Below are 27,921 nucleotides of genomic sequence, written 5' to 3' on the forward strand. Positions count from 1 at the left end.
TTTTCAAAGACATTAAATTTACTGTGATGTTACAGAGAAACTTAGCTGCTCATTTGAGAAGATGAAACCAACAAATGTTTGGCATTTAGATACCTTAAACGATTAACTGTAACAACATTATTGATTAGCCTACATGTCTGTTGATGTGGAGTGACTGTTCTAACAGTCTACAGCTAAGCTATGCAAAGTATAGGTCTGGTTGAAGCTGATGGGAATCTCATTAGTTTTGCAGGAAATTGGTCATAAACCAAAGTTTTGGACACACTGGGTGATAGGACTAAATGATAAGTTGAAGTTTTGACCTGATGATGGCGCTAGTTGAGACATTAAGGGATCACCAAAGTTAATACATGCTGAGGGGAACGTGAATGTCTGAATCAAATTCATGGCAATCGAGTTGTTGAAATATTCCAGTCAAGATCACAAATGTCAACGAGGACATGGCACCACAGAAAAGGTCAAACAGTCACCGAAATCACTAAGATTCATCCTCTGGGGACTATGAATGCAGATCAATCCATCTAATCGTTGTTAAGTTATTTTAGTTTGGAAAATGTGGTGGAACAACGTTCAAAAACAAAGAAACTGTATTTCAGAGTTAAATAACATCTATTTTTATTGCCACACTTGCAGTTTTAATTAGATGTTACCTCAGAAACACAGGGTCGATAACCGAGGGAAGAGACAGAAAACATATCTGTCATTAGATTACAAAAAACGTGACTCAGTCAAAGAGGAAGAGAAAGGAGTTGGAAAATTTCTCTAGCAGCAAATGTTGGTATTAAAATCTGGCAGACATAAACGCATCACAGTGTGACATTCGCAGAGCACAGAGCAGCTAGTGCTGCTTCCCAGTGCCAGAGCGACTGTGTCAAGGTTCTTGGAGAGCTCTGGGGAATCTGGGAAGCCGCCATCAAACCAGAACTGTGTCACAGGAGAGGTGGAGTAATAAATTGTGCAGATTATTACAGGGAGTTCCTCCAGAGTGTGTAACAGCTTATAGGTTTAGGAGGCTTCTGGAGGAAGAGTAAGTGAAGTGAAGCGGTCTTGCTTGACGTGCAGGACTGTCTTACATCCTATATGTCAACCCTAAAATGTGTGTGTGTGTGTTGCTGAATGTATAATGACGTCTCTATAATTGCAAGCCCTGCACAGTACGACAGGCTTTTACATGACGTTCCCTCCTCTGAACGCGGAGTGCATGACTGAATCTTTCATGACCCTTTCTATGATGCATTTCCTTTTCAGGGCTACACTTACATACAGTAAATACATTAGTGCATTGCTGCTTACAGGAAATGGGAATAAGCATGGTCGCTGAAGAGGTAAAAATGTCTTAATTTTGCTCTGTGTTTTGCCAGCAAGGAGAATAATGTAGAGTCACAACGATGAATCAATTAATCAATCGTTGTCCACTATTCTGATAATCAGTTAATGGCTTTGAGTTGTTTTTGAAGAAAGAAGTTAACATTTTCTGATTCCAGCTTCTTGAATGTGAATATTGTCTGGTTTCTTCACTCCTCTAGTAAACTGAATATCTTAGCTTTGTAGACAAAATGAGACATTTGAGGAGGAAGGGGAAGTCAGTTCACAGGTGTACAGGTGTACGACTGGATACGTGAAAAAAAGCCTTTTGTGGCTTCAGATGGAACTGTGTGAAGTCTAAAAAATTGCCTCAAGTGATGTCACTTGAGTCAGCGTTGCTTGTGGCTGAAGACTACAAGTCTGAAAATGACATAAATCTGGGTTTGTGGAAGTGAGGTCATCAGACCTCTGTGGCCCGCTCCTCATCTCTGCTTGAGGCTAGCGGCTCGAGGCTACACTAGCTGCTACAACTGTAGCATAGCACACCTGAGTCTCTGACTGATCTCGGATTGAGTTGCATTGTGGGTCATGTAGGCATCAGGTTTTGATAAAGAAGAAGAAAACGTTGAATATAAAAGTCGATATCTCTGGTTCTGCTGCGTCGATTTGAATCTTTTTGTTTGACTGTCCGTCATGAGTCTGATGGTGTGTTAGGAGTGCAGTGTTAAATACAACTTTACCACCTTGCACTATCTCTCAAACACTGTCAGACGTGCTGCTGTGTACTTTACAGCTTTGACACCTACTTCCACTCAAACTGCACCTTTAACAACTGCTGAGCACCTGGCAACACACACAACAACCTCTCCGATCGAGTGATTTATGAAGTCCACTCACCAAGTCCTTGGATGTGCCCAGTCTCTTCAGCCCATCCAGGGGCAGGAGGTCAGCTGAGTCCTTGTGTGTGAACTGGGTGGCCTGCTTCAGACGCCTCTGCTGGTGCAGGATGGCTTTATCCCGGATGGCGAGCTCACCTTTCTTCGCCTCACTCATGGTCTCGGACTATAAAGCAGTCCTCTCTGGTGCCGTGCACAGAAGCTCGGAGGCTGTGAGCAGCAGCAGGGGAAGCTCTCCGAGTGGATGTAGAGAGGAGGGTCTTGCTGTTTATGTCCTTTTTAAGGCAACAGAACGAACCTGCAAATGTTGCCTCTTCTACCCTGTTTTGCCCTCTCTGAAATGCTGCTGTCCTTCCCTCTGGGCTCGCTCTGCTCTCCCTCTCTCTCTGTGTTTGTAGTCCTTGGCATGTATCTGTCTGAGCAGCGTTAGGAGCTATTGTCCTGTCCTGGATGCTCCTCTGATGTAGACATGCATCTTCCTCAATGTCAAGATCTCGTCTGTCTCTCACAGAGGCTGTGTGAGGCTGTGGAGTAGGTGTGACTGAGAGATGGTGTGTTTTCCCCTCCCCTCAGTGTCGTCTGTCCTTGGATCTCTCTCTCTCTCTCTCTCTCTCTCTCTCTCTCTCTCTCTCTCTCTCTCTCTCTCTCTCTCTGCTTTCAGGAGTGTATTCTCTCTCTCTTCCCTCTGGACCCTCCTCTTTCTTTCCGTCACACACTCAACACTGATGCATGCTCACCCCTGAATACAGACCACATTCTCTCACTTGACTCTCACCCGAGGAAACGCAAAGAAAAACACACCATAACATCAGATTCTTAAATAGACACACAGTCTGTCCCTCTGTATTCGTCCCTCAAGCGGCGACTGGCCCCGGTGGCCCCTCACTGTGGAGGTGTGAGAGAGATCAGTGTGATCTGACCCCACACAGACGATCAATCTGGACCAATGATGGCAACAATTGATTTCCCCCGCCTCCCCTGTGGCAGCCGCCGTGAATTAAAGAACCCAATTTCTACCATCCATCCATCTGTCCGCACTAACAAAAGCTAAAAATACCACATCCATACGTGCGCGTGACCTCGAGATGATGACACATTTTTATAGCAGTGGTGATTCAGCCTCCAGGTACAGACGCCTTCATAGCATTCATTCTTTCAGAAACAGCTTGTTAATATCAACATTAAAGAGCCCAAATAGAAGATTTTATTTCAACATATATTGTTTATTTGAAGGAGTCCTTGTGAAGGTGAGGTTGAAAATACTGTATGCCTGCTGAGATAAGCATGTGCTGCCCCCTGCTGGTCGCCTTTTTTTTGGTTTTTGTTTTTATGTTTTTTTGCTCCATCAGTATTCAGCTGCTGTCAAACATCCTGAATTCAGATGACATTTTATAGGTAATATATAATTATCTTGATGTTATCGAAAGGATGTTTTCAATAAGTGATATCATTTTGGAATCAGCTGTTTTGGTAAATAGCCAAAAAATGCTGACTGTACTATAAATATACCCAAAAGGGAATTATATTAGACAATATTTAATGGTTTTGGTCACATGTGGGATGGTATTTATTGGCGTGAACACGACTTTTGATAACCAGCAGTGGTGGAAAGTAACTAAATGCATTTATTCAAGTACTGTACCTCAAGTATAACTTTGAGGTACTTGTACTTTGCTTGAGTATTTCCACTTCATGATCCTTTATACTTCTACTCCACCACATTTTGAACAGAAATATACTTTTTACTGCACTACATTTATCTGACAGCTGTACTTACTGGATACTGAACATTAGTTGATAAATTACAATTTGTTAAAGATTAAACCAGCAGTTCCAACCAGCTGTACAAACAAACTTATTGTTATTATTAGTTCAGATTTTAATGAATGAATACTTGTATATACTTATTTAAGACATCAAGTATTCACTGGTTTTAAGGATTAAGGATTTTCTACTATACACTGTAAATTCTGAGGGTTTTGGACTGTTGTTTAGACAAATCAGTTTTACTAATTAGTAGCCCACTAATTTTTTAGAGGCAATACACAGTAATCGACCAAATCAATTAATCAAAAAAATAACTGACAGATTAGATCATATTGAAAAATGTCGGTTAATTTTTTTTTTTGTTGTTGATTTAGTTTTGAATTTTTAATCTGCATCCACTGGTGTTGACAATGAAACCCGGTGGAATAATCAGGTTTATAAATTCACTTTTCTGGGGATTATTTCTCGTGATTTAAAGGAACAGTTCACCCAAATGACAACACTTTCCCATTTTTTTCAAGTGTTATATACTCATGCAAAAAGTTGTTTTTTGTATTATAGTATTTATAATAATGTTGCAGTCCTACACAAAGTAGTTCAAAATGAGCTCCACTGCAACCAACTGCAACAATAAAATCCTGCTTTTACATTATTGCATTTGTAATAATTACTTAATGATATAATTTATAATAGTTTAACAGTCACGCAGAACATTTTTATGCACTGTGTACTTTTACTTTTAATACTTTAAGTACATTTTCCTGATTACACTTACATACTTTTACTTAAGTAGGATTTTGATGCAGGACTTGTACTTGTAATGGAGTGATTTACAGTGTGGTACTTCCTGCACCTTCAGCTGCTTCCAATTCGTGGACGTGTTCGTTCACTGTCACGGCTCACTGGGACACTTGAGTAGAACAAAGCCGTCGTTAATGACATTAGTCACACTTGCACTTTTCCTGCTGACAAGTCAAAATGTCTGCTGTAAAAAAAGCTCTATTACAGTCAAAATCCTAATAAGGATCATTTGTCTGTCACTTGTCCCGCCCTCGACAGCGGGGGAGACGTCAATCAAACAGCCCTGAGAGGTGGAATAATGAGCTATATTAAGTGAGAACACCTGTGTGGGTGAATCCTGGCCATGGAAAGGCTTTAACCTAAAGCGATGTGCATGAAGAGACACTGCTGGAGGCAAGTTACGAAATATGTTGTTGTTTTCGATTGTTATTTGGTGAACAATCCCTTAAACAACACATTTGTGATGCAAACCTCTGATGGTCTTAACACACCTTTCAAAAAAACAGAACAACTTTCCAATAAGAATGAAGTAAAGCTTTCTTTTTCTTAATAATTCCATTTTAATTATATAACTAACGATAGTTGTGTTTGAGGAGCATGAATGAATTTGTGCCAGGCTTTGCTGGTATTGATGGGGCAGAGTGACCTACAGAGGCAGGATTTACTCCAGGGTCCCACGACACAAGGAAGATATTGTGGGAAGATGTCACACTGCAGACTTTGCGTGTTACAACCAGCCTGTTCCCTCGGTTGATTTTGTATTTTCGAATGAAAATAAGAGCGAAGCTTAGAGACACAAGCAGAATATGGAGAAACGAGACAATATAAGCTGGTGAATTAAAGAACAAACAGCCAAAAAGACCCCTGAACGTCATCTTTATTATCCTGACCTAGATTTCCAAACTGTCAAACAAAAGTACTGCAGAGAGAATCTCAAATCCACCATGTCTAACATTTTAAGTGCTGCACTTTCCCAAAACTTCAAGAGTTTTAGAAATTCTGCTTTGAGGCTCCTTTCTCATATCTGCACATCCCAAAAAATTATTCAAGGAACTGAAAAACTCCTTAATGGAAAGAAAATCAGCTTTACCAGAGAGGAAAAACTAAAACAGCAGTTTTGGTCAGTTGCTGGCAATTTAACAAAGTCTTGCATTTTGTGCTCTTTTTTTTTTTTTATCAAGTTCCTATTAACTGAGGTTGCAGAAGGCACATGTGCATCGTTCATGTCATGGAATTGCGCTTTAAGCTTTGTTTAGTGTATCTCTGGAAAATAAGACTGTGCAAGTGTGCATATAACAACACATTAAGCTCCCTCTGAGCCACATCTCACCCGAAACAACAGCTTTCAAGGAAGCTTCAATTCCCATAAAACTGGCAGTGTAAAACCAAAGCCATCTTTCATGATTAGTATCTGCTATGTACAGTACATAAAGACAAGAAATGCATTTTAAGGTTTGTCGTGAATTATGGATAAACATGTACGCCAATGCCATATTTGGTGTGTAAACATCAAGAATATTGTGGCCCATAGATTTAAAAGCATGCTGTTACGTTGCCCCAGTTTGTGCCCCTCATGTGTTAGCATTCATAGGTGACCAACTGTTTTTTCTGAAAAATAATTATTGTTCTGAAGATATATGCCAGATCCTAAAAGACTCCTCTAACCATCTAGATGAAAAAATATTCTGTCAGCTGCACAATAAAAAAGCTTTTTAAGCAGCTTCCGAACGAGAGTAGCAAGATGGGAAACAAGTGAAAAATAGTTCTAATTGTGCAGCAGATGAAGTAGCTTTTCATCCAGATGGTTGAAAGAGTCTTTGCAGATTCTGGCAATTCCTTCAGAGCAGCAGTTAGTGTCGTCTCACAACATTCTGGGTTTGTCAGACTTTCCAGGTCATTTCTCAGTCTTGAATGTATCTTTAATGTTACCACATGAGAGGCACAAACTGGGGCTAGCTGCTATGATGCTGTTGACCTATGGGCCATGGCGCTTCATCACTTTCATACTTGTCACAGTAGCTTTTGTATTTGCATCCACAGCAGTATGTACAATGTAGTGCGTTTTGTTTTTGAGGCACAGAGGTCACGAGGCGTTCAACCTGGCAACCAGACACTGCTCCCACTACAGCCCCATTCTGTGCAAGAACAAGCAAAGCCACACACTGGCCTATATTAATGCTGCATGGGCTCCACTAACTGTTAGTGTTCACTGAACCATCAGCGCTCTCAGTCATAGCAGGTTGGGGAGGTAAAGCGAACAGAGCAGCATGTTCTGTCCCAGAGCCGGGAAGCGTCTGAAGGCCTCCCATGCGTCGGAGAAGATGTTGTACTTGAGAAAGACGCGGTGCTCCAGGCTGGTGGGCAGGCTGACGTCCCGGCTCATGATGTAGATGCCGTCGTTGTGCAGCGTGCACGTCAGGTTCAGGCCCGACTTGGACGTGTTCTCCTTCAGCTGGATCCACTCCCCCGTGGTGACGTTGTAGGACTGCACCGTAAGCACGTCCTCCGTCTGGTTGGGACGCCGCTGCCTCCGGTCCGCCTCCAGCTCATGGGTGTAGCCGCCAACCAGGTAGATGGTGTCCTCCACCGAGAGCATCTGCTGCTTGCGGATGTGCGCCGAACACGTCCGAAACACGGTCCAGGTGTCGGAGGTGGGGTTGTAGCGGAGGACGCTCGTGTTCCTGTCTGTCAGACAGAGAAAGAAAAATATGTTCAACTCAAAGAAGCTGCAGAGAAAGCAGAGATTCTTCAACCAAAAAAATATTTCCTACAAAATATTTCCTGCATGTTCACACGTTTAAATCAAAAACAACAAACTCAGCAAAGCGCTCAGTCTCCTGGGAATGACCGGAGGCATGAAAACAAAAGCCATCAGGAGCCACTAAGGCAGCAGAAAAATCCCTCTAGATGGCTGTGGATCAAGCACAGCGAGCTGTGGACTGTAAGTGCTGCTGGGACACAAGCCAGGGCGAGATCAGCCCTGGTGGGGTTGCCTGGGTGACCGTGTCTAATGTTGAAAGACCAGAAAGACCCGTTTACACCCAGGTTACATCACCAATGATGTCTCCCAGTGCAACCAAAGATTTATGCTACAAACATAAAAATAGATCAGACATGATCCATTAATTCCTTCATTAGTAACTCACATACTAAATCATGAAGTGTTCTTGGCCAAGTTGCTCCTGATGGGCAGGTCGGCACCTTCAATGACAGCTCCATCGCCATGTGTGTGTGTGTGTGTGTGTGTGTGTGAATGGGTAAATGAGGGGTCAATTGTAAAACATTTTGTCCATTAAGGGAGAAAACAACAACAACTGTGTCATATGACATGAAAATTTTAAAAAAAGATAAAACCTATTTTTCCATCCAGCATGACTTAAATAACAAGTACGTTAGATGAGTTAGGAGGTTTGGCAGGACTACAATCTTTGGTTAATTTCTATTGGTGTAATATTAAGTGTTCTTAGTTGGAGTTTAATTTGGTAACCTGTCAGTGTTTGTCCAGAAGCGACTCTATAAAATGGACTTCCAACGTAACATAGACATATCAACCATATTCGGATGAGGTATATGATACCAGAACAAACACTCATCCAGTTATCATAAATTTTCACTGATATCATCAGGTCGGTGATGCAGCATGAAGGCACACGCCTCTTATTTCAAAGACAGTTTTTATCTTCAGGCATGAAGACTTCTCAGCTGTGCAGGACACCGAGGGCAGGTGGGCATTATTGCCCTGGTGGCATTCAAATGCACAGGACAATAATTACCTTGAACTGAGCTATACCAACCTCTTGCAGTGTATCCACCCATGACGTAGATCATCCCCTGGCATTCACAGGCAGAGAACTCAGCCAGCGGGTCGGGCATCGAGGACACACAGGTCCACCAGTCCTGTTCTGGGCTGTAACACTCCACTGTGCCCAGACACTGACCTCCTACAGCGTACAGCTTCCCTTGTACTGCCAGCAGCTTGAAGTTGGACCTGATGGAGAGGATGCAGGAAGTGAAGCATGGCAGCAGTTACTGATATTTGAGAGGAAATGTGCAGGTATGGTTTTACCTCTTCTGGTTGAGCGGAGCCACCTGGTTCCACTCATTCCTACATGGGTTGTAGCAGTGCACCGCAGAGATCTCCTGACTTGTCATCCTGTATCCACCGACTATGAACAGGTAGTTATCAAGGACAGCTGAGCCATATCCTCTCACATTGATCATATCTGGAGGCAGGTTGTTTGCGAGCGGTTTCCAGCGCTGCTCCACCTCTCCATACCTCAGCATGGACCAGGGTTCATCCTGATCGGGCACGTCCAGGGACAGGCAGGTGAAGTCTCCGATGGCTACAAGGGTGGCGGTGCCTTTCATTCGCATGTCCCTGACTTGGTCTCTGACAGCAGAGGGGAGGCTGCTGAACTCTGGCCGCCTCAGCATGGGATGATAGTAGCAGCTCATGTATTTGAGGCAAGCATTGCGCAGATCATGAGTACCGTAAACTTCAGAGAGGCTGTACAGCTCCACGCAGTTGTCCAGCCGGATCTCCGAGGTGAGGAGCTTGAGGATGGAGGTGACCTGTAAAAAGGAGGCGGTCTCAATCAGGTCCTCCAGGGTCTCGTTGACAACCTGAACCTTAGAGGTATTGATGAACTCCAGGACCAGCTCCAGTCCGGGGACGCTGAGTCCCTGCAGCTGCACAGAATCCTCTGTGGACTCCCTCATACCAGAGCTGTACAGAGCACGGAAGTAGTCGCTCTTCTCTATCAGCTTCTTTTTATTCACCTCGTAGATTTTGTCATCCATGACGATGGCAATAATCTGGTCAGATGACATGATGAAGCTAGCGCGCTAGTGTTTTTTCTTTTAGGCTGAGTTTTGTTCTTGCTTGCCCTTTAGTCAGCCTTCTCAGCGAGTCACCGTTTACATTTCACCGGCGAGGGAGCTCTGTGGCCGGTCTATATATGGTAATGTTCAGCCCATAGATCGCCATGGAGCAACTTTCGTTAGCCGTGGGAGCTAACCAGCTAGCAACACAGAGAAGAGCTGCTGCAGCTAGTAGATAAACTAGCCAAAAGAACCTTTTCCTCTGCTTAGCATTCCTCAACAGTCCAATAAAAAGTCGCCCCAGTATCTAAAGACGTTGGTTAAATAGTGTAGTTTATTTCTGACAAAAGCACTAACATTTGCCATTGTATTTTATGAGCCTGTTGCGGTGCGTCGCCGAGCTGTCAGATTTTAACTGTTTTTATTCCGCACAATACGTCATCTCCGTGTTATCTTCTTCGTGAGTATATTTTTGTAGGGCTGTGGCGTGCTTCTGCCATCTACCGATGAATCTACGAACAGCTCCTCATCCGACTTGATTTGATTCCGTCATTCAACAACATAGACCTATAAGCAGACATGTTAATTAATTCAAGAAAAAAAATAACAAATTTCAAAACACAGATCCACTGCAGTACAGGACATGGACATGTAATAAAAAACTATGTAAATAAAACAAAGTAAAATGAAATATAGCCTACCTATTAAACTACCTTAAAAAAAACCCTTAAAGTTAACATACCTTATTTCCATAGTGGTCCTGGTCCAATTTCAGCAAAGTCTGATATACTAAAGCTACATTACAGAATTAAATGGTAGTTGTGACATGCGGATTTGGTTACTGGGTAATGTGTAATACTGTATACATATTGGACACATATGTAATTATTAAATACATTCACTTCTCTCAACTCTTTCTATTTCCTTACATAAAAAGTTTTTTAACCTGTTTTTCTACTATACCTACACAAGGACAAAAAGACATACATATTAGGTGTATAAGCACTGATTTGGTGATTTACATATTTTAAGATTTCTAGAAGTCTATGTTAAAATTGGGCCAAATTTAGTTGGAAAAAAATTATATTTAAACACATTAAGATTCTCAGTCCAAAGAAAAGTGACACATGAAGGCAGCGTAGTTCTGAATTAAAATTAATGGATGTCATAAAGAACATGCAGTGCTCTTGTGTCAACACTCCCAGCGTTTGTTTGCATAGTGCAGGTGTCTCTGACTACTGTTTGATATTCTCACTCTCACAGTGCAGAGTTTGGGATTTAAGGCTTAAATAGTTGGTGGATAAGCTGCAGTCTAGTTTTCACAGATTGTCTGTTGAGGCCAACACACATTTAATCCGGTTTTCATCCCAGTGGCGAGGTGTTTTGTCAGTCTTTGGTGCAGATTTAGATGTTATCCTATGCCATGAAATGTTGCATGTACAGTATGCATTACTTTATCCTCATTTTTGGCTCTTGTTGAGTTTTAAATATTGGTTTATTTAAGTCTTGTTGAGTTTGAAAGGTACCATACAAACAAACTTAATTTGAAATCTTCATTTTTACAGGGGGACTCAGTCAGTCAGTCAGTATAGTGAGGTTTGCTGACTGTGTCTGAAGTGTCAGAAAATGCTTATATCATGTTTTTACCGGATCGATTTGCACAACTGTAGTGTTACTCTGAGGCTGCTGCTCTCTCTGTCAGCGCAGAGTTATAATAAGCTCTGCAGCCAGCAGGTCTGTTGTCTATCTCCTGCTGTCAATCAAGATAACGTGCGTTATCACTCGCGTGGCGTCAGTCTGTTCAGCTTGGAGAGAAATGAAATCACAAATAATGACACAGACTGACGCAGACGGTGGTGCCTTCAAAATAAAAGGACAGAGCTTGTGATAAATATCTTATTTGCGATGTATTAGTCCGATACTGGTCTTATGTTGGCGAAATGGACATCATCAGTCAGACAGTGTTATTCATCCTTACGGCTCATGCAAGAAATTAAACTTGTAGTTGTAAAACGCCACTTTTAAATTTACATGTTCAATTAGAGAATCAGAAGACAGCTTCACTGGTGTAATTTTTTTTTCGATCTGCAATGAAATATAAGGAGCTGCTAACATACTTTTATAAAAAAAAAAAGTAGCAGTTTTTATTTTCTACTTTTAGAGTCACTTCGGGTCTAATAATGCAGCTTCTTGGGAGATATGCTGCATAAATTCTTAGCATATGTACTTGAAATGTGTTTGCATTTGCAGATGCAAATGAAAACTCTGGAACAATACAGCAACTGAAAACATTCATGTTTAATGTTTAAAGGAAAATGTTATGCTAATTAAAGGAAATTGTCATGAATGATAATAAGATAATAATAATATTAATTGGAAATAAGAGTAATAACAAAGATTACTAACATCACACTGTACCACAACCTGGCGTTATGTCAAACGTTTATTCTCACTTTATTCTAGGGCCAATTTGAGTTTTAATTTGAAAGGCAGGACCGGAAGTGTGATTTGTACGCTGTGCGTGTTGACGGTGGTGTAGGTGGAGGGTGAGTGAGAGACAGGCAGGCAGGCGCATCAATGACAGACACAGCAGCACATAAACACTCACCGCTCGGCCTGTTTCATGTTTGTGGCTCCAGGCAGCGGACAGCCGGCTGTTTGTGATCCGAGCTGAGGATGCGGGAGCAGGTGTGGGCCTCGTGGTTCCCCCGCTGCCTTTTACTCATCATCACCGCTCACTCATCATCAGTGTCCGCCGACAGAGACCTGCGGCCGTGCGATGAGGTGCGTGCGCTTTACTCTCATTATTATCTCCTGATATCCTGAAACTACTTCAACCCAAAGTGCCTTTTTAGAGGCCAAAATAAGTGTTTTAATGGCTCTTTTTAAATAATTGTTCTCATCTTGAAATTACAGTTATTTATCACCTGTTCTAAAGCGGTGATCAAGCCAAGAAAATGGCCATGTATGCAGAAATAAACATCCAGATCAGATTCAGAAGGCTTCTCCTCATTAAGAGTTCAAAATAATTATCACTAATGGTCGTTTTCCAGCTTTATATTGGCTGAGCAGTGGCTGGATCTATGCGAGGACACACGGTCCTCTTCACGCCGCTGATCGGCTTAAAATACGGTTCATGTTGACCATAAACACGCTTCAAAACGAGACGACGCTGTCTGCTGGCCTCCATCCCTCCTCTGGGCAGCCTCCGCCGGCCAGCCCGGCCGGGGTCACCCGCTGAGGTGGAGAGAGAGCCGGGCGGTGCTGTCAGGGTTTGTAGGTATCCTGGCGGTGAACTGTGAACGCACCATCCTGGTTTTCAGCGTTTCGGGGTTCAGCGACTTCCGGGGATCCTCGAGGGTTTTTAATGGAGCCCGGAAGCAAAGTGAGGATGTTACAAGATGTATGAAACCAAATCTTGTCTTTTTTAATACAGTCTGAGAAGCTCAATTATTTAGTTCAGTTTTACATTAACATCCATATTTTGCCACAATTGAACTACGAGAATTTAGGGAAAAACTTGATGACAGATGAGAAAACTGACACCATTCTCATGTTTGTCCTTTCAATATTAAACTAGTCTGTTAGCTTAGCTTAGCACCAGGGAAACAGAACACCTGGCTCTGGCCAATGGTAACAAAATCCACCTACTGAAGGTTGCCTGGCAACCTCATGGCGAAGCCACCTCTTCCGGTCAAGAAAGGCTCTAGCAACATAAAATGCGATAACACCACAAATTGTGATCATTACACTTAAACGGACAGTAATGCTAGGTGTTAATCGGTGAGCTTCAGAGGTGCTGGTAGGTGGATTTTGTTCCCTTCAGGCAGAGTTACGCTACCTGCTTCCGGTCTTTATGCTAAGCTAAGATAACTGGCTGCTACCACATACAGTGGACTTTGCAGAATTAGAGGTGCTCCGTTTTTTTAAGCCACTCAATTTAAACCGTGTAGAAATACACTGTATCTATATATATATATACCAAAAGGAAAAAATGCGCTTTATGCAAAATGATCCATTTCATCATAATGTTTATTGTTCATTGAATTATTATCAGTGATGCATGAAAGATTGCATCACTTTAATGATGAAGCTGGTAAAGGTGGAGCCAATTTCAACTGCTTTGCATTAATCTGCTGGATGGCTTGTGAATGTCTCCCAGGGGATCAATAAAGTTTGAATCTATGATATAACATCATCATTTATTTGCTGGTTATATTTGCATTGTTAGTCTGAATCTGCAAAGTAAGTAGTGACTGAAGTTATCAAATACATGTAGTGCAATAAAAGATGCAAACTCTCACCTAACAATAAAACAAACTGTTCCTTTAATGCCCTGCCCCAGGACAGTCTAACTGGGTGTTTGGATGCAGGTGAACACCTGAGATTATGACACACCCCACCAGTCACCTCTCACAAAATCTAGGTGTAAACTAAAAAAACCCCAGCCTTTAAATGTCAGAAATGTCTTTGTCCTAAGAAACAGCTGAATTCAGGAACATCTGTAACACTGGGATTCATGGGCTTCTGTTAATGGACTTTCAGTTAAATCACCAATCATTCTTTGTAAAATCAATAACACCAGCCTCACCCTCCATCAGGGTTACGCTTTGTTATTTTCTAGATGTTTTAAGAGAGTTTTTGGCATCAAACATGCAGTACAAAGTATACACAAATCCTAAAACATCCGGTCCTACAATCTAGTGACTCAGGATGGATTGTCATGGTGCTGAATTTTATCCCCCCCATTCTCATCAGTCTCCATGACAACAAGCATGAGTCACCCAGACGACCAGCAAACACATTAGCCCACGTCGGTTTTTTATCAGTCTCACCTTTTCTCCCCACTGTCAACACATTAGCACCAGCGCAGCAGGTGAATCTCAGCGCAGGTTGCCATGCTACATGCTAATGAAGTGGTCTGCCTCTCGCATGGCAGTCCACAATTTGTATGTTTGTTTGTGTGTGTGCTGGGGGAGGGGGTGGGGGTGCCACATGAATGGCCATTTTTGTTGATGCAAAGAGGTGATTAGTCAATTAAAAGAACTCACAGCTTATCTGTGCTGCACACACATGCCCTGTATCTGCAAACCATCTCCCTCTGTGTCTGATTAATTCCCCCGTACACACATCGCGGGTCATTTCCGAGATTGTTGCCGTTTAATTAGCTGCTCCTCAGATGTTGGTGCTCTGCTGCAGCCGGCTGCCTGCACGCTCTGCTGATTTGTCTGCCCAGTTGAACAGCAGGTTCAGGGGAGGAGATGGAGATCTGCCAGAGCAAAGCTTTGGACTCAAGGAAGTCGTGCTTATTGGCTTTGCTGCTTTAATTCTCCAATATTTGCATAAAGTAGAGAATTTATTCAAAGTTTTCAATTTTGAATTGTAAAATTAGTAAGAGAGGAAAGGGCAAGAGATTGAATATCAGTATTAAATCTGCGAGCTGTTCTCCTGAGTTTTTTTTTTATAGCTGCAAAACATCTGAAGTCCATGTCTAAATACCACTGTAGTAAAATTCTAATATAAAGTGTGTTTGAGTTTTTCACACATATTCAAGTGAGGATTCTTTTAAAAACTTAAAAAAGCAAAGGAAAATGAACAAATTAAATTATAGGATATTGATTATAATGGAAAAACGGACAAAATCCCTGAGAAAATAAAATATGTTGAGGCCAGCAAGTATATAATCTGTAATGCATTAAGTTTACTTGGTTTATGAGGTTAAAAAAAAAACAACAAAACAAAAAAAATTCAGCACTGAATCACTAAACACACTCAAGATAATGCCTCGCTCTCACTCTTGTTCCTGTGGAGCTCATAAATAGTTGCTTTTGGTCAAAATGTTCCTCTAAATGGATGTTCAGTCATTTCTAATGATCAACATAATGTCACAACCAGCAGTCCTTGGAAAGAAGCGACAGCACAGATGACCTGCTGTCGTGCTCTTAATGGACCATTGCTGTTCCAGCAGTTGGTTGCCGTGGTGATCGGGGTCAGCCATCACTTTCACCCTGGGCACCCTCCCACCCCTCCGATGTTCCCTTGTGTATGACAAGGTTTTGTTTTCATATGAAATCAGCTTCCTGCTTGCACCGAGTCAGATGTGTTCAGTGCTGTATGTGACTGAAAAACAGTAGTGTTCCAGGCGGACTGGAGATGCAGTCACGTGGGGGTTTTGCTGTGTCTTTTTTCAATGTGGTAAATGGTAATAATGATGTAAAAAAATATTTTTATTTTTGCATACATATCATGTGTATCATGTGGTTGGCTAGCAAACCTAAAAACTCTACAACCATGCTAGCAGCTCTGTAAGGTTGTACTGACGCAGAGCAGTGTTTTGAGCTAAATGCTAACATCAGCATGCTAGCATTCTCACAGTGACAATGGTAATATGTTTGGATACAATGTTAACTATGTTCACCATCTTAGTTAATTGTGTTAGCATGCTAACACGCACATGTTCAGTTACAATGTTTACCATGTCCACATTTTGGTTTACAGTGTTAGCGTGCTAACATGCTAATGTTTGGGTCTTAGATTAGTGTGTTAGCACTAAACACAAGGTACAGCTGAGACTGATCATCGCCAAAAAATGTTTACAATTCACTACGAGGAGCATTTGAATGTCTCAACCAAATTTCATGGCAGCCCATCCAATAGTTGTTGAGAAAACCTCATGGTGGCGCTAGAGGAAAAGTCAGGGGATCCCCAAAATCAGTCAACTTTATCCTCTGGCGACCATGAATGTGTGTACAAAATGTAAAGCTAATCCATCAGATATTTCACTCGAGGCCAAAGCGGTGGCCTGACCGACTGATGTCGTCATCCGTGTAAAAACACACGAACTGGACGGTGTATTGATCTTTGTATGTGTTTAAATGTGTGCTCTGCAGACAGACTACTATTACCAGTACACAGAGTGTGACAGCACAGGGTCACGATGGAGGGTCACCATCCCTCGCAGTCCAGGCTCCTGCTCAGACCTTCCACCTCCAACCAGAGGAACAGACTGCTGTAAGTACTGCAAGTGTGTGTGTGTGTGTGTGTGTGTGTGTGTGTGTGTGTGTGTGTGTGCGCGTTCATATCTGTGTGTGTATTTACATGCCAATATTACCCTTCTTCTTCCTCACTGTCGCAAAGCTTTCTCCTGTCCGGCCGGGAAGTATTTAGAGATGAACACACAGCAGTGCACACCGTGTGTCGCCGGCTCCTATTCGCTGGGCAGCGGCCTCCGTTTTGACCAATGGGACGCCGTCCCTGCAGGCTTCACCAGCCTGGCCAGCTACCTAGACCCCGGGCCAAATGGAGAGGACATTCAGGCCTGTAACAGGTGACATAGACATTCACATAACACTATCATCCCCACTGGTTAGACACAGACACACGGCGTACAGATGTATTATGTTTAATACGCAGCCAACAATACAGTATACACCCATTGTTCTTTTTGCTGTTTGGTGAGTGTGTTCTGTCTGTGTGGCAGCTCATCATGGATGCCACAGGGTGTGTATCTGGAGTCCAACCGTGATGAGTGTACAGTGTCTTTGGTTTATGCCGTCCATCTGGAGAAACAGGGCTCTGTCTCCTTCACCTACCAGTATCCCGACAACAACATCTTCTTTGAGTTCTATGTAAGCCTCTTACTGCCACCTACAATGTGACACCAATTACAGACTGTTCATTGTCAGTAAAAGGTGTTTTATTATTATTTTGGTGCCACAGAAATGATCCCGGATGTTCATCAAGGTTGTGTAAAAGAAGAGTTGTAGGATGCCTTGATTGTCTGACGCTATTTTAAAAGCTTTTCCATCATACAAGAAAGAATGGATGGGAAAATATTTAGAAATATGCTAATACTCATGTATGATGTATGTTTGAATCAGTGTTTTGTGGCTAATAGTTTTCATGTCAACATATTTTCAGGTCCAGAACGAGCAGTGTCAGGAAATGGCCCAGACAGATGATCAGAAGTGGATTAAAGTCACTAACAATGGAGAATGGGACACACACAGAGTGAGTATCTGGACCGGCTGGTGTTAGTAAGGGCAGTGTTGTGGTTTGTGTGGGCTTCACTGTGTGCATGTCCTTTGGTGTTTGTAGGTGAATCTGAAGTCTGGTACCAACATCCTGTATTGGAGAACCACTGGCATCCTGGTGGGAGGGAAGATGGTCAAACCTGTGCTGCTCAAGAACATCCAAATAGAGGGTAAAGCAAACTCAAACACACAATGAGGCACTAATGAACCTAACAACGCTATTTTACATTAAACGAAACAAACAGCCCAGGACCTGTTTCAGTTTAAAAGGTAAAAATGTGCTGTTGTGTGTGTGCATGCTGCTTTACGTCACACAGGTGTGGCCTACACATCAGAGTGTTTCCCGTGCCGGCCCGGCTGGTTCAGCTCGGCCCCCGGCTCCTCCTCCTGTCAGCCCTGTCCCAGCAACACCTTCTCCATAAAGGGCGCGTCCTCCTGCACGCCCTGCCCCGAACACCACTACTCACGTATGTACACATGCAACAACAGCGTGCAACTCACCCGCTGACTAGCTGTCTAAGAGAAATGTGGTGAAGAAAAAGGTTGATCCTCATCTACCTAATAGTAGTTTAATGCAGCTTGATAGAGCTGGAGTTACGTGGCATTTCTGAGCCTAATACTACGCTGAAGAAGTACTGTTTAACTCATACAATTTTAACATAAACAAAACTTTGTATAATCTCTCAAATTTGGTTATTAAAGGTTTGTGACTTGAATCTAGATCCTATGGGATGTTATTTGACAATTGAATAATGGTGTTTACCATCGAATCATGACAGTAGGTCAAAATCAGGGTTAATTTTTATTGTCTATTTTATATCAATTTGTATATCAAAAATGGTTCATCGTTAATCCTGCTGACAAACAGGCAAACAAACCGGACTAAAAAACAGTATCTCCTTGGTGGAGGTAATAAGATAGAACAATACATAAAAGTGGCATTAAAAGAAGAAATAAAGTAGATGAAGTCAATTATACTGTATTTATAACTATAAATATAAATATAACATGATAGATTTAACTTAACAAATATTTTTTTTAAAATTGATAATTGAATAAAAAGATGTAGCCTTTAAAGAATTTATGCAATTTGTATTTGCCTGTAATATCAATATATGTGTAATACATTGGTTGGTTTGCTGCTGCTGCTGGTTGAGCTCTGCTGCAGGAAACAGTTAAATATGACTGAATTTATTGGACATCAGCGTATCATCGTAGTTGTTTTTTGCTATGCGCCAAAAATACTGAAGCAAATTCCTGGTATGTGAAAAGCTGATGGATATAAGCCTGTTTCTCACGCCTGCTCTGCTTTCGCTCCTGTCTCAGATGAAGGATGGGCAGATTGTAAGGTGAGGCCGCCCTGCTCAGAGAAGGATTACTTCCCGATCCACACGGCCTGCGACAGCGAAGGGAAGGTCAGCAGCATCCACACGTTTTGCATTTCACACACACAATCACCTTTTTACTGCACAAGGACGGACACACTGACTTAACTGATTTTTTCTGCACATGTAAAGGTACAGCCACAAATTAACAAGAGCTTTCTGGTAGTGTTTGGTAAATTGTCATAGACTAGTTCACAATTTAGTTGTTTTTAGTTTAATTTTTAACATTAGCATTCTCAAACACAACAAAACAGTCCAATGAAAAATAGACAATTTGGAAACATGTAAATTTCTGGCTAAATAAATACAAGACAAACACAAACACTGATTTGTTTTACATTTAATACATGGTCAGCATGAATATTCCAGTTCATCTGTCATTTAGAATATTAACACCCAACAAAACAACATATGCTTATTCATACAGGAGGATGGCACTTCCTGTTTTGTATGAAGTGTTTCACCGCATTACATTTAAATTGATTATCTACAGTGAGGATGTCCTGTCAGCTCTCTCAGGGCGTTGTACGAGAAACTAGAGAAGTTACATAATGTGATGAGAAAGGAAATGATGAAGAGCTTAGTGAGCGCTTTGCATGTCATCTGATCCTAAATCAACGTCTGTGGCACTCATCCACGACCTTGGCGTGCTTTGATTCACATTTCTGAAAGTGCTGAGTAAGAGCGATGATTGTTAAAGAGCAGAGCAGCAACACATCCCTCTAATGTCAATGGGATTGTTTGTTTCTAATGTTTTAAGCTTTATTGTCATTTTTTACCTATCTCAGTCTCAATAACTCCAGGTACACTTGTTTTTTTTTTGTTAATGTAAAGCCACTCTTTTGGAGTAAAATACTTACTTCCCTTACTCATCATAAACTCTGTGGTTTCTTCGGATACAGACACAGGTGTTGTATCGTTGGGTGGAGCCAAAAATCTGCGTGGAGAACATTACGGGGGCCGTGGAGCTGCCTGCAACAGGGCAGAGAGAACCCTGCCCTCCCTGCAACCCCGGCTACTACAACAGCAACGACTCCACCTGTTTGCCCTGCCCACCTGGAACCCACTCAGACGGCACCTACGGTAAATCTACCCACACTTCTCCACACCTGGCTTGTGTTGTTAGAGGTTACTGGTACTGAAAAATCAATTAAATGTCTTGTTCTTTTCTGTTGCTTTACGATGGCACATACTAATTGTTGTGCAGAAAACACATGCATCCCTCATAAATATGCTTTTTTTTTAATTCAATTTATTTGATTTTCAAATAATTTTTTTTTTTTTTTCAGCATGCACTGAGTGCCCTGCAGGTACAGAGCCAGTGTTAGGTTACGAGTATAAATGGTGGAACGTGCTGCCATCCAACATGAAGACTTCCTGTTTCAACGTGGGAAACTCCAAATGTGACGACATGAATGGTGAACACAATAACAGCTGTGTTACTAATTACGATTACACAACTATTAGCTACTTACTTGCTGCCTAAGTACTACTACTTACTAGCTAAGTAGCTAACTAACTAGCTATTAACTGCATACTACTACTACTACTCTACATACTATTACCCATGTACTAACAAGCTAATCTACTATTAGCTACATACATCTACATACTAACCAGCTAACTAATCTGCTGTTAGCTACATACTATCTACATGCTAACTAGCTAACTAATCTGTTATTAGCTACATACTAACCAGCTAACTAATCTGCTGTTAGCTACATACTATTTACATGCTAACTAGCTAACTAATCTGTTATTAGCTACATACTAACAACTAACTAATCTGCTGTTAGCTACCTACTATCTACATGCTAACTAGCTAACTTATTGAACTACTGTAAGCTACACACTAGCTGCGTAATAAGAAATTAAATAACTATTAACTACATACGATTTACTGATTAACTCACTAGCCTACTATTAGCTACTTACCGTCTACATGGCAACAAAGCAGCTAAGGTAGTAAGCAGGTAATGGCCAGTGTTATGTAAGTTACTGAAAATTAGCAAATAGTTATTTGTGACTTCTCTCAAACGTAATTGAATTACTTTGCCAATTACTGTGTATAAAAGTGATTAGTTACTCAGGAAAGTAAATTGTGAGCTACTTTTGTAACATGTCTGCTACAGTTCTTTTATTAATACACATAATACATAGCTGTATTATTTCAGTGTTGCTGGGACAACTGTCAGATTTTATGTCATTGTGCACATCATCGCTGTAGTGACAGGAGATGTTAATACTCCCAACCACCAGAGGGCAGCAACAACTGGTGTTCCTACCTAGACATAATGGTTTGGTAGAAGATCAAAGGATGCTGAACCTATACGTTAGCCCAGCTTTGCTACAGCAAGTAATAATTATATTTGATGAACCAAGTTTCTTCAGGTGATATAAGAAACATTAGAATCACATTGCCTGAAGTGTCTTGAAGGCTGGGTGAAGTGAGATCATAATTTTTGGTGTATTATAAACTGTATTTTCTGTCCCCTTGAACTCACCATTGACATACACACATGTGTTCCCTTGTATCTTATTAAGCCAATTTTGGATGACGCAACAACATATCGGCATATGTATTGATCTGTAATCCAGAGTGAATGAGGCGTAATGTGAGTGCATCATGTCTGTTGTCCATCAGGATGGGAGGTTGCAGGGGACCACATTCGCAGTGGAGCAAGCAGTTCAGATAACGACTATCTCATCCTCACCCTGCACGTGCCTGGCTTCAAGTAAGTGTGTGCTTTCATGATGGCTGTGTAAGGAGATCTGGTTGTTTCTGCGTGGCATTTTGATTCATCTCTCCAAGTTTGTGATCACAGTGAATGTGTTTGTGGAACCATGTTAGAAGTGCATCATGTAAATCTGTCTGGTGTGTTTTTGTGGCAGGGTCCCAGCCTCACTTTCAGGGATGACCGGCAGCGAGTTTGGCCAGATAACCTTTGTGTTTGAGACCATCTGCTCTGCCGACTGTGAGCTCTACTTCATGATGGTGTGTGCTTGATTGTGTGTTTGGAACAGAGGGTAGTCATTTGGTGACTAATTTTACCAGCAAGCCAGAATAGTCATGTTTGTCTTCAGCTGTGGTCCACCTTATTACAGTGCTCTGCATATTGTTGTTCAGTAATCCAAAACATATTTTGCGATCTGTTTTGCCCCCTGCAGGATGTGAACAGTAACAGCACCACAGTGGTTGAGTCGTGGGAAGGCAGTAAAGGGAAACAATCATACTCGCACAGCATGACCAGGAACGACTCTGTCACGTATACGTGGGCCTTCCAAAGGACTAACCATGCTCTGGACGTGAGTGAACACACAAAGTTACTTGTTCTCTTTAATTGAATGCCTGTGCTTGTCATGCTCAGTAAGAAAGAAATACTTGCAAAGCAGCACAAGACACAAGACTTAACAAAAAAAATGCATACAAACATTGCACAAAATATAAACAATAATAATACTGTATGTTAGCATGCTAACATTAACACTTAGCTCAAAGCCACTGTGTTGAATTGCCTCACATGGTTAAGTTATAGTTTTCTTTATACTTACCTTAAAAGGGCCAAAATTCAAGTACAGCTTAGCATATGTTTGTGTCCTTGTTCTGTGGATGTATGTTTGTAGGTCCGGCGTTATGTCAGAGACATGGTGAAGGTGTACTCCATCAGTGTGACCAACGTCGTGGACGGGTTAGCGTCAGCGTGTCGGGCCTGCGCTCTGGTACCCCAGAACTCCCAGCAGGCCGGCTCCTCCTGCGTTCCCTGCCCTGCTGGTTTTTTCATCGACAGAGATACCAACCGATGCCAGGAGTGCCCGCCCAACACACACCTGGCAGGACGCCACACCTACGGCCAAGACGCATGTGTCGCCTGTGGACCTGGAAGCATTAGCAGCAAGGTAGAGAGTCCTCTTCTGGGTTTGGATTGGGTATCATTTGATGTCTTTTGATGCTGTCACTGATATGACACAATTAATGGAGGACGTAATTGCTTCCATCAATTCCTGATTATTGACACCTTCGATGGTCATTATCCCTTAAATTCCACTTATATCATTGCCACTTGCCAAAGAAAAAAATTGAATACCACTCAATTATTTTCGTGCATTTTGTGATGAGAATATAAAGTTTTTCAGAAACAATTACTTAGTTTTCATGGTAACAGGGTTTGACTAATATCTGGAACAATCATTACAATCCCATGAAAGGTTATTTTGCAGTGGAAATGCTAACATTACGCTAGCAAGATTCAAAGTCAATAACACTGCATACGGTCGACTAGCAGTAAATATAACTTGACAGTATGTTTAACAACAGGACTAGTTGGCTATCCAGCCATGTCACTGCCTCATGTGATCATGCCAGCTATTCATTTTTGTGCAAGGAAGTCTGTGTGTGTGTCTGTGTGTGTGTGTGTGCGTTTGTTGATCCAATATTTTTCGTCTCCTGTTTGATTTAATTCTCGCGGAGTCAACTCTTTGTGACGTTTCTCCCTTTTCTTTTCACTGTTCTTCTCACTGTTGTAATTAGATGTTAGCTTGTTAATGTGTTGGAATTAATTATAAATGGAGACTTTGCTGCATGTGGAGAGTTCATGTATCTCCTTTTCTTCCAGGACCACTCTCGGTGCTACAGCGACTGCTCCTTCACCCACACGGAGAACAACCGTACGCTGACCTTTGACCTCAGCCCCCTGAGCGACGTGGCCTCGCTGACCATTGGGCCGAGTTTCACCTCTAAAGGCACAAAGTACCTTCACCTGTTCAACATTAGCCTGTGTGGCCATGAGGTGACTCACACTAACTTGATATCATCTGATTTCATTGCCTCTTTGGTATCATGGCTTCTTTCTGGAAACTTCCTTTACGTGTTTTCCTGTTTTGAACACTGACCTGCCTTTCACTGGATGTTTTAGTTTTGGTTGTGCTGTCTTGTGTGAAAGCAACACTAAAACTTAAATGCTTAGAATTTAAAATGAACGGTAAATTAGAAGTCATTTTTAATGTTAGATTCAGGATTTAGCTTTTGTATTTTGCCTGAAAATTACAATTTTAACCCTCTTGTGTGTTATTATTTTACTTGCTTGTTCCTGGATTTCCACCAGACTTCATTAAATATTCCAGCTAGAATAAAAACTGACAAATTTCCACATCATGTTTTGAACACTTATTCGTAATGTGGCAGGAGATCACAGTCTTTCATATGCAGGCCTGTCACAACAAGTGCGATTAAAAGATTAAAAAGCCGCAGGGGAACATCAAGGGTAACCATAGCAACTAGCACATCATTTTCATGCTATGTGCATGTCTGCTGCAGGGGAAGAGAGCTGCTGTCTGCACAGATAACGTCACCTACGTGTCCAGCAAGGACGACCAGAGCGACTCGTCTCAGTTTGTCAGCTCAGTGGACAGCTTCATCTGTCAATCAACCATCATCCCGGCAGATGGGCGGGGCTTCAGGATGGCCATTTCCTCTCAGTCCATCAGCCTTGCAGACACGTTCATCGGTACGACACTTGTTAAACGGCAGTATCTGATCAATAGCTGGTAACACCAGCTTTGACCTTTGTGTTTCCTTTCCAGGAGCAACAGTCGACACCGTCCTCGATGGCGTGAACGCTAAACCAGATCTGTTTCCTGAGAACTCAAAGGATGTTCCAGACATCCACTTCTTCTACAGGTACAGTGTGAAAGACAGAGTGTGCATGTGTTTGTGTTGTGTTAAAGTCCTAACCATGTCCCTATTTTGTTTCAGGTCAACACAGGCAACAGCCTCATGTGATCAGGGCCGCAGTTCAGTCATCAGTGTTCGCTGTAACCCCGAGAAGTCTGAACGAGGAGAGCTCTCTGTGCCCAGGTAGCTGATAATGTAATAATAATTATAATAATTATAATACATTTTATTTGGAAGCACCTTTCAGAACACTAAAGGACACTTTACAGAGCGGGTGAAAAAATAACACAAGATAAATACATGCACAAGATGTACTCAATGTATCAGACTGTGTTTGCATGTACTGTGAGTATTTCACTTTATTTTCACTTTGGTTGTATTAATTAATGTGTGTGAACATGATACGACCACTTACATACGTGCCTACCAGGATACAGGAAATCAGATTATGTGAGAAAATGAAAAAGTCTATGTGATTAAGTGTGTGTGTTTGTGCAGGTCCTGTCCTGCAGGAACGTGTGATGGATGTACATTTCACTTCCTGTGGGAGAGCGTCAGCGCCTGTCCACGCTGCACAGAGGACGACTTCCATCAGATAGAGGGGGCGTGCAAGGGAGGCGTGCAGGTAACTCACAAAAAAAAACTTAAATAGATTTGATAAGGCATTTAAAATGATTTTGGTTCAGTTTGCAGATACAATAGTAATAAAAAGCCATCAAACCTCAAGCCTCAATCACATTTTTTTTGTTGTTTCCACATGTAAATGATTCAGTTTGACTGGATTTTACTGCTTCATTAATTGCATAATTCAAATAAATGCGTGCTTCATTAAAGTATTTGAAAGATTTAATTTAAAGGTACAACTTGACAAACAAATCGAAACTGCATGATTTAAATAAAACTAAACTACAGAAAAACTCAGCAATTACCAAGTTATTTTTTTCTCATTTAAAACTAGACTAAGACTGATACAAGTTGGAGGACTAAAACTAAATTAATGCCAAATTAACACTGAATCTAAAGGTGAAAATAACCTGCTGTCGACAGTACATGTCAAAACAGCTGCTCCATTTATTTTATATGTACATCCCACACAGTCGATGCAGCACCTCACACCACTGTCTTATTTCCAGCCTCGCTGCCCCGAAATATAACTTTGGCCCAACTACAGACATTATTTACTAGTTTACTGAAGTTTGCTTTGCTTGTAGTTTTAACTATTTCGCTTGTACCTGCATCTGCAAGGCAAAAATTGAGAAAGTAAATAAATAACCTCCACTCACTCCCTGCTTGTACATCCCGGCTCCTGCAGCAGCTCCTCCTCTTCTCTGCTCCATCTTTTGATTCATGAAGCCAAATCTCTGCTTTGACAAGAAACACGTGAAACTTCTCCGTCTGTCCCCTCCAGGAAACTCTGTATGTGTGGAACGAGCCAAAGCTGTGCACCAAAGGTGCGTCGTTGCCTCCTAGAAGCTCCTCTCCGTGCGAGGCCATCGCTCTGTGGCTGAAGGTCGGCGTTGGTGGTGGAGCCTTCGTGGCCGTGCTGCTCGTCTCCCTCACCTGTTATTTCTGGAAGAAAAACAAGAGGTTAGAGGCGCCTGCCAATCAGACTCTACCGCCAATCCCAGTCAAGACCAACATGCTCATTAAGATCACCATGAATTGTTATTTAAAGTAGAGGCGTCAGCAGCAGTTTGTCAGTGACAGTAAAGGCTCAGACTTTTTGAGAGAGTCCATTTTTTTTATTTACTATATTTACTTTTACTTGATTTGCTGTTTTTTATAGGGGTCACCAGTTTTTACCTGCAACAAAAACAACAAGACTAGTGAAGCAAAGTCTCTCTGTCCTTCTCAAAGCCAGTTATTCTCTCTTCATTTTAGAGCTCTGAAAAAGTGAATAATTCCAGTTTTTTGCAAATCATGACAAATTAAAGGAAAGGAAGAAAGAAATTAACAATTTTGTGTAACAGAAAAATTATTTTTTCTTTTTTATCCCCTTAAACATCTTGTGGCCGCTCAGATTTATTTTATTCTAAATGTAGTTTTAGAAGAACAAACATTTGGTAGATCACTTAACTGCTATAATAAGTAATCAGCAACAGTTAGAATATGATGTATTTGTATTCACCTTCAAACGCTTTCACACTCGATGTTCTTTATGTCAAATAACATGTCGTCTCATGATGACGGTGTCCCTGTGGTCTGTGGTCAGGCTGGAGTACAAGTACTCTCGCCTGGTGATGTCAGCCAACAAGGAGTGTGAGCTTCCAGCCGCAGACAGCTGTGCCCTGGCTGAAGGGGAGGAGCCTGAGGACGACATGGTCTACACCCAGAAACCCTCCCTGCTGGGGAAACTCCGAGCCATCGCTAACAAGGTGTGTGTTTGGCTCATTTTCTGCGTTCTGTCTGAGCATGTGCTGCGTGCTTCTTTCCAATACCGCCTCCCTTCACTTTACATGTGTTCACTTTCACCTCGACATCCAGATTTTAACATCATTTCAGTTGTCATCCGACTTTCTTTACCTGCTTTAACAAGTCGTTCAGTCTCAGAGCATCAAGCCGTCAGTTTTCCAGTGACCCTGAAACCAGAAACATAAAGGCATGTTGTTGCAGTCATATATAAAAAACAAACACTTGAAGCAATTTGAGTGGAAATCTTTTAAAAAAGTTTAAAAATAACGTCTGTGTCTTTCAGCACAAGGATGGGGAGGGCAGCGAGTCAGTGCAGCTGAACTCCTCCCAGTCTGATCGATGGGTCCTGGGATAAACCAACGCCAGCAGAGTGAGAGGAGGGAGATCAATACTGGAGGAACAGTCAGCCAGTGACCGCATCACTGCCCTCCTCCTTATGTGTCAATTGCGTCCCCCTTCATAGTGGGGGCACCACTACAGACCCCAGTCTTCACTGGAAAACGGTCGCCACTCGGATGCTGGCATAAACCGGACAATGGCTTTTACTCCCCGACTAGAATACACAGGAAACACGCTGATGCTCTAACGCCATGGATGCTCCAGGGAGGCAACTGAAAGAGAAACATGCTTTTAATGTGTTTTTTTTTTGTATGTTTTGTATTTTTATTTAATATTTTCTGTTCAGAGTCACGTATTTATATCAATGTTATAATGATGAACCTTTATTAAAGTCCTGTTTGACTTTGGGATTTGTGTATGATTGTTTGCAGCTCATATATTCTGTGTAAGTCAGGTGTGACACAGGTAAAGGCCTTTTCCCACAGGTGTCA

General features: G+C 41.9%; 3 protein-coding genes across 3 annotated transcripts in view; 1 reads left to right on the forward strand and 2 right to left on the reverse strand.

The window, feature by feature from the left end:
• nrip2 (nuclear receptor interacting protein 2) overlaps positions 1-2,691 on the reverse strand; it is a 30,432-nt gene extending 27,741 nt beyond the window's left edge. The window contains exon 1 of the mRNA XM_041963906.1: positions 2,203-2,691. Coding sequence (XP_041819840.1) covers positions 2,203-2,358 — 156 coding nt within the window. The 5' untranslated portion in view covers positions 2,359-2,691. The remainder of the gene's footprint in view (positions 1-2,202) is intronic.
• Positions 2,692-5,565: 2,874 nt separating this feature from the next.
• Positions 5,566-9,997, reverse strand: klhl42 (kelch-like family, member 42). The gene is made up of 3 exons (XM_041964109.1): positions 8,836-9,997; positions 8,564-8,757; positions 5,566-7,454 (listed from the first exon to the last, which is right to left on the reverse strand). Exons 1-3 carry the CDS (start codon positions 9,597-9,599, stop codon positions 7,000-7,002), a joined length of 1,413 nt encoding a protein of 470 aa, XP_041820043.1. The 5' UTR covers positions 9,600-9,997; the 3' UTR covers positions 5,566-6,999.
• Positions 9,998-12,262: 2,265 nt separating this feature from the next.
• On the forward strand, positions 12,263-27,693 carry LOC121625697 (endosome/lysosome-associated apoptosis and autophagy regulator family member 2-like). Its single transcript, XM_041963905.1, has 22 exons — positions 12,263-12,374; positions 16,481-16,601; positions 16,728-16,917; positions 17,071-17,218; positions 17,511-17,600; positions 17,688-17,793; positions 17,941-18,090; positions 18,950-19,038; positions 19,911-20,091; positions 20,298-20,426; positions 21,653-21,743; positions 21,901-22,003; positions 22,177-22,314; positions 22,633-22,905; positions 23,622-23,795; positions 24,323-24,512; positions 24,589-24,685; positions 24,761-24,862; positions 25,178-25,304; positions 26,088-26,266; positions 26,892-27,054; positions 27,375-27,693. Exons 1-22 carry the CDS (start codon positions 12,267-12,269, stop codon positions 27,444-27,446), a joined length of 3,021 nt encoding a protein of 1,006 aa, XP_041819839.1. The 5' UTR covers positions 12,263-12,266; the 3' UTR covers positions 27,447-27,693.
• Positions 27,694-27,921: the final 228 nt, after the last annotated feature.

The sequence above is a fragment of the Chelmon rostratus genome, chromosome 22, assembly GCF_017976325.1.
Source record: "Chelmon rostratus isolate fCheRos1 chromosome 22, fCheRos1.pri, whole genome shotgun sequence".
Classification (NCBI taxonomy): Eukaryota; Metazoa; Chordata; class Actinopteri; order Chaetodontiformes; family Chaetodontidae; genus Chelmon; species Chelmon rostratus.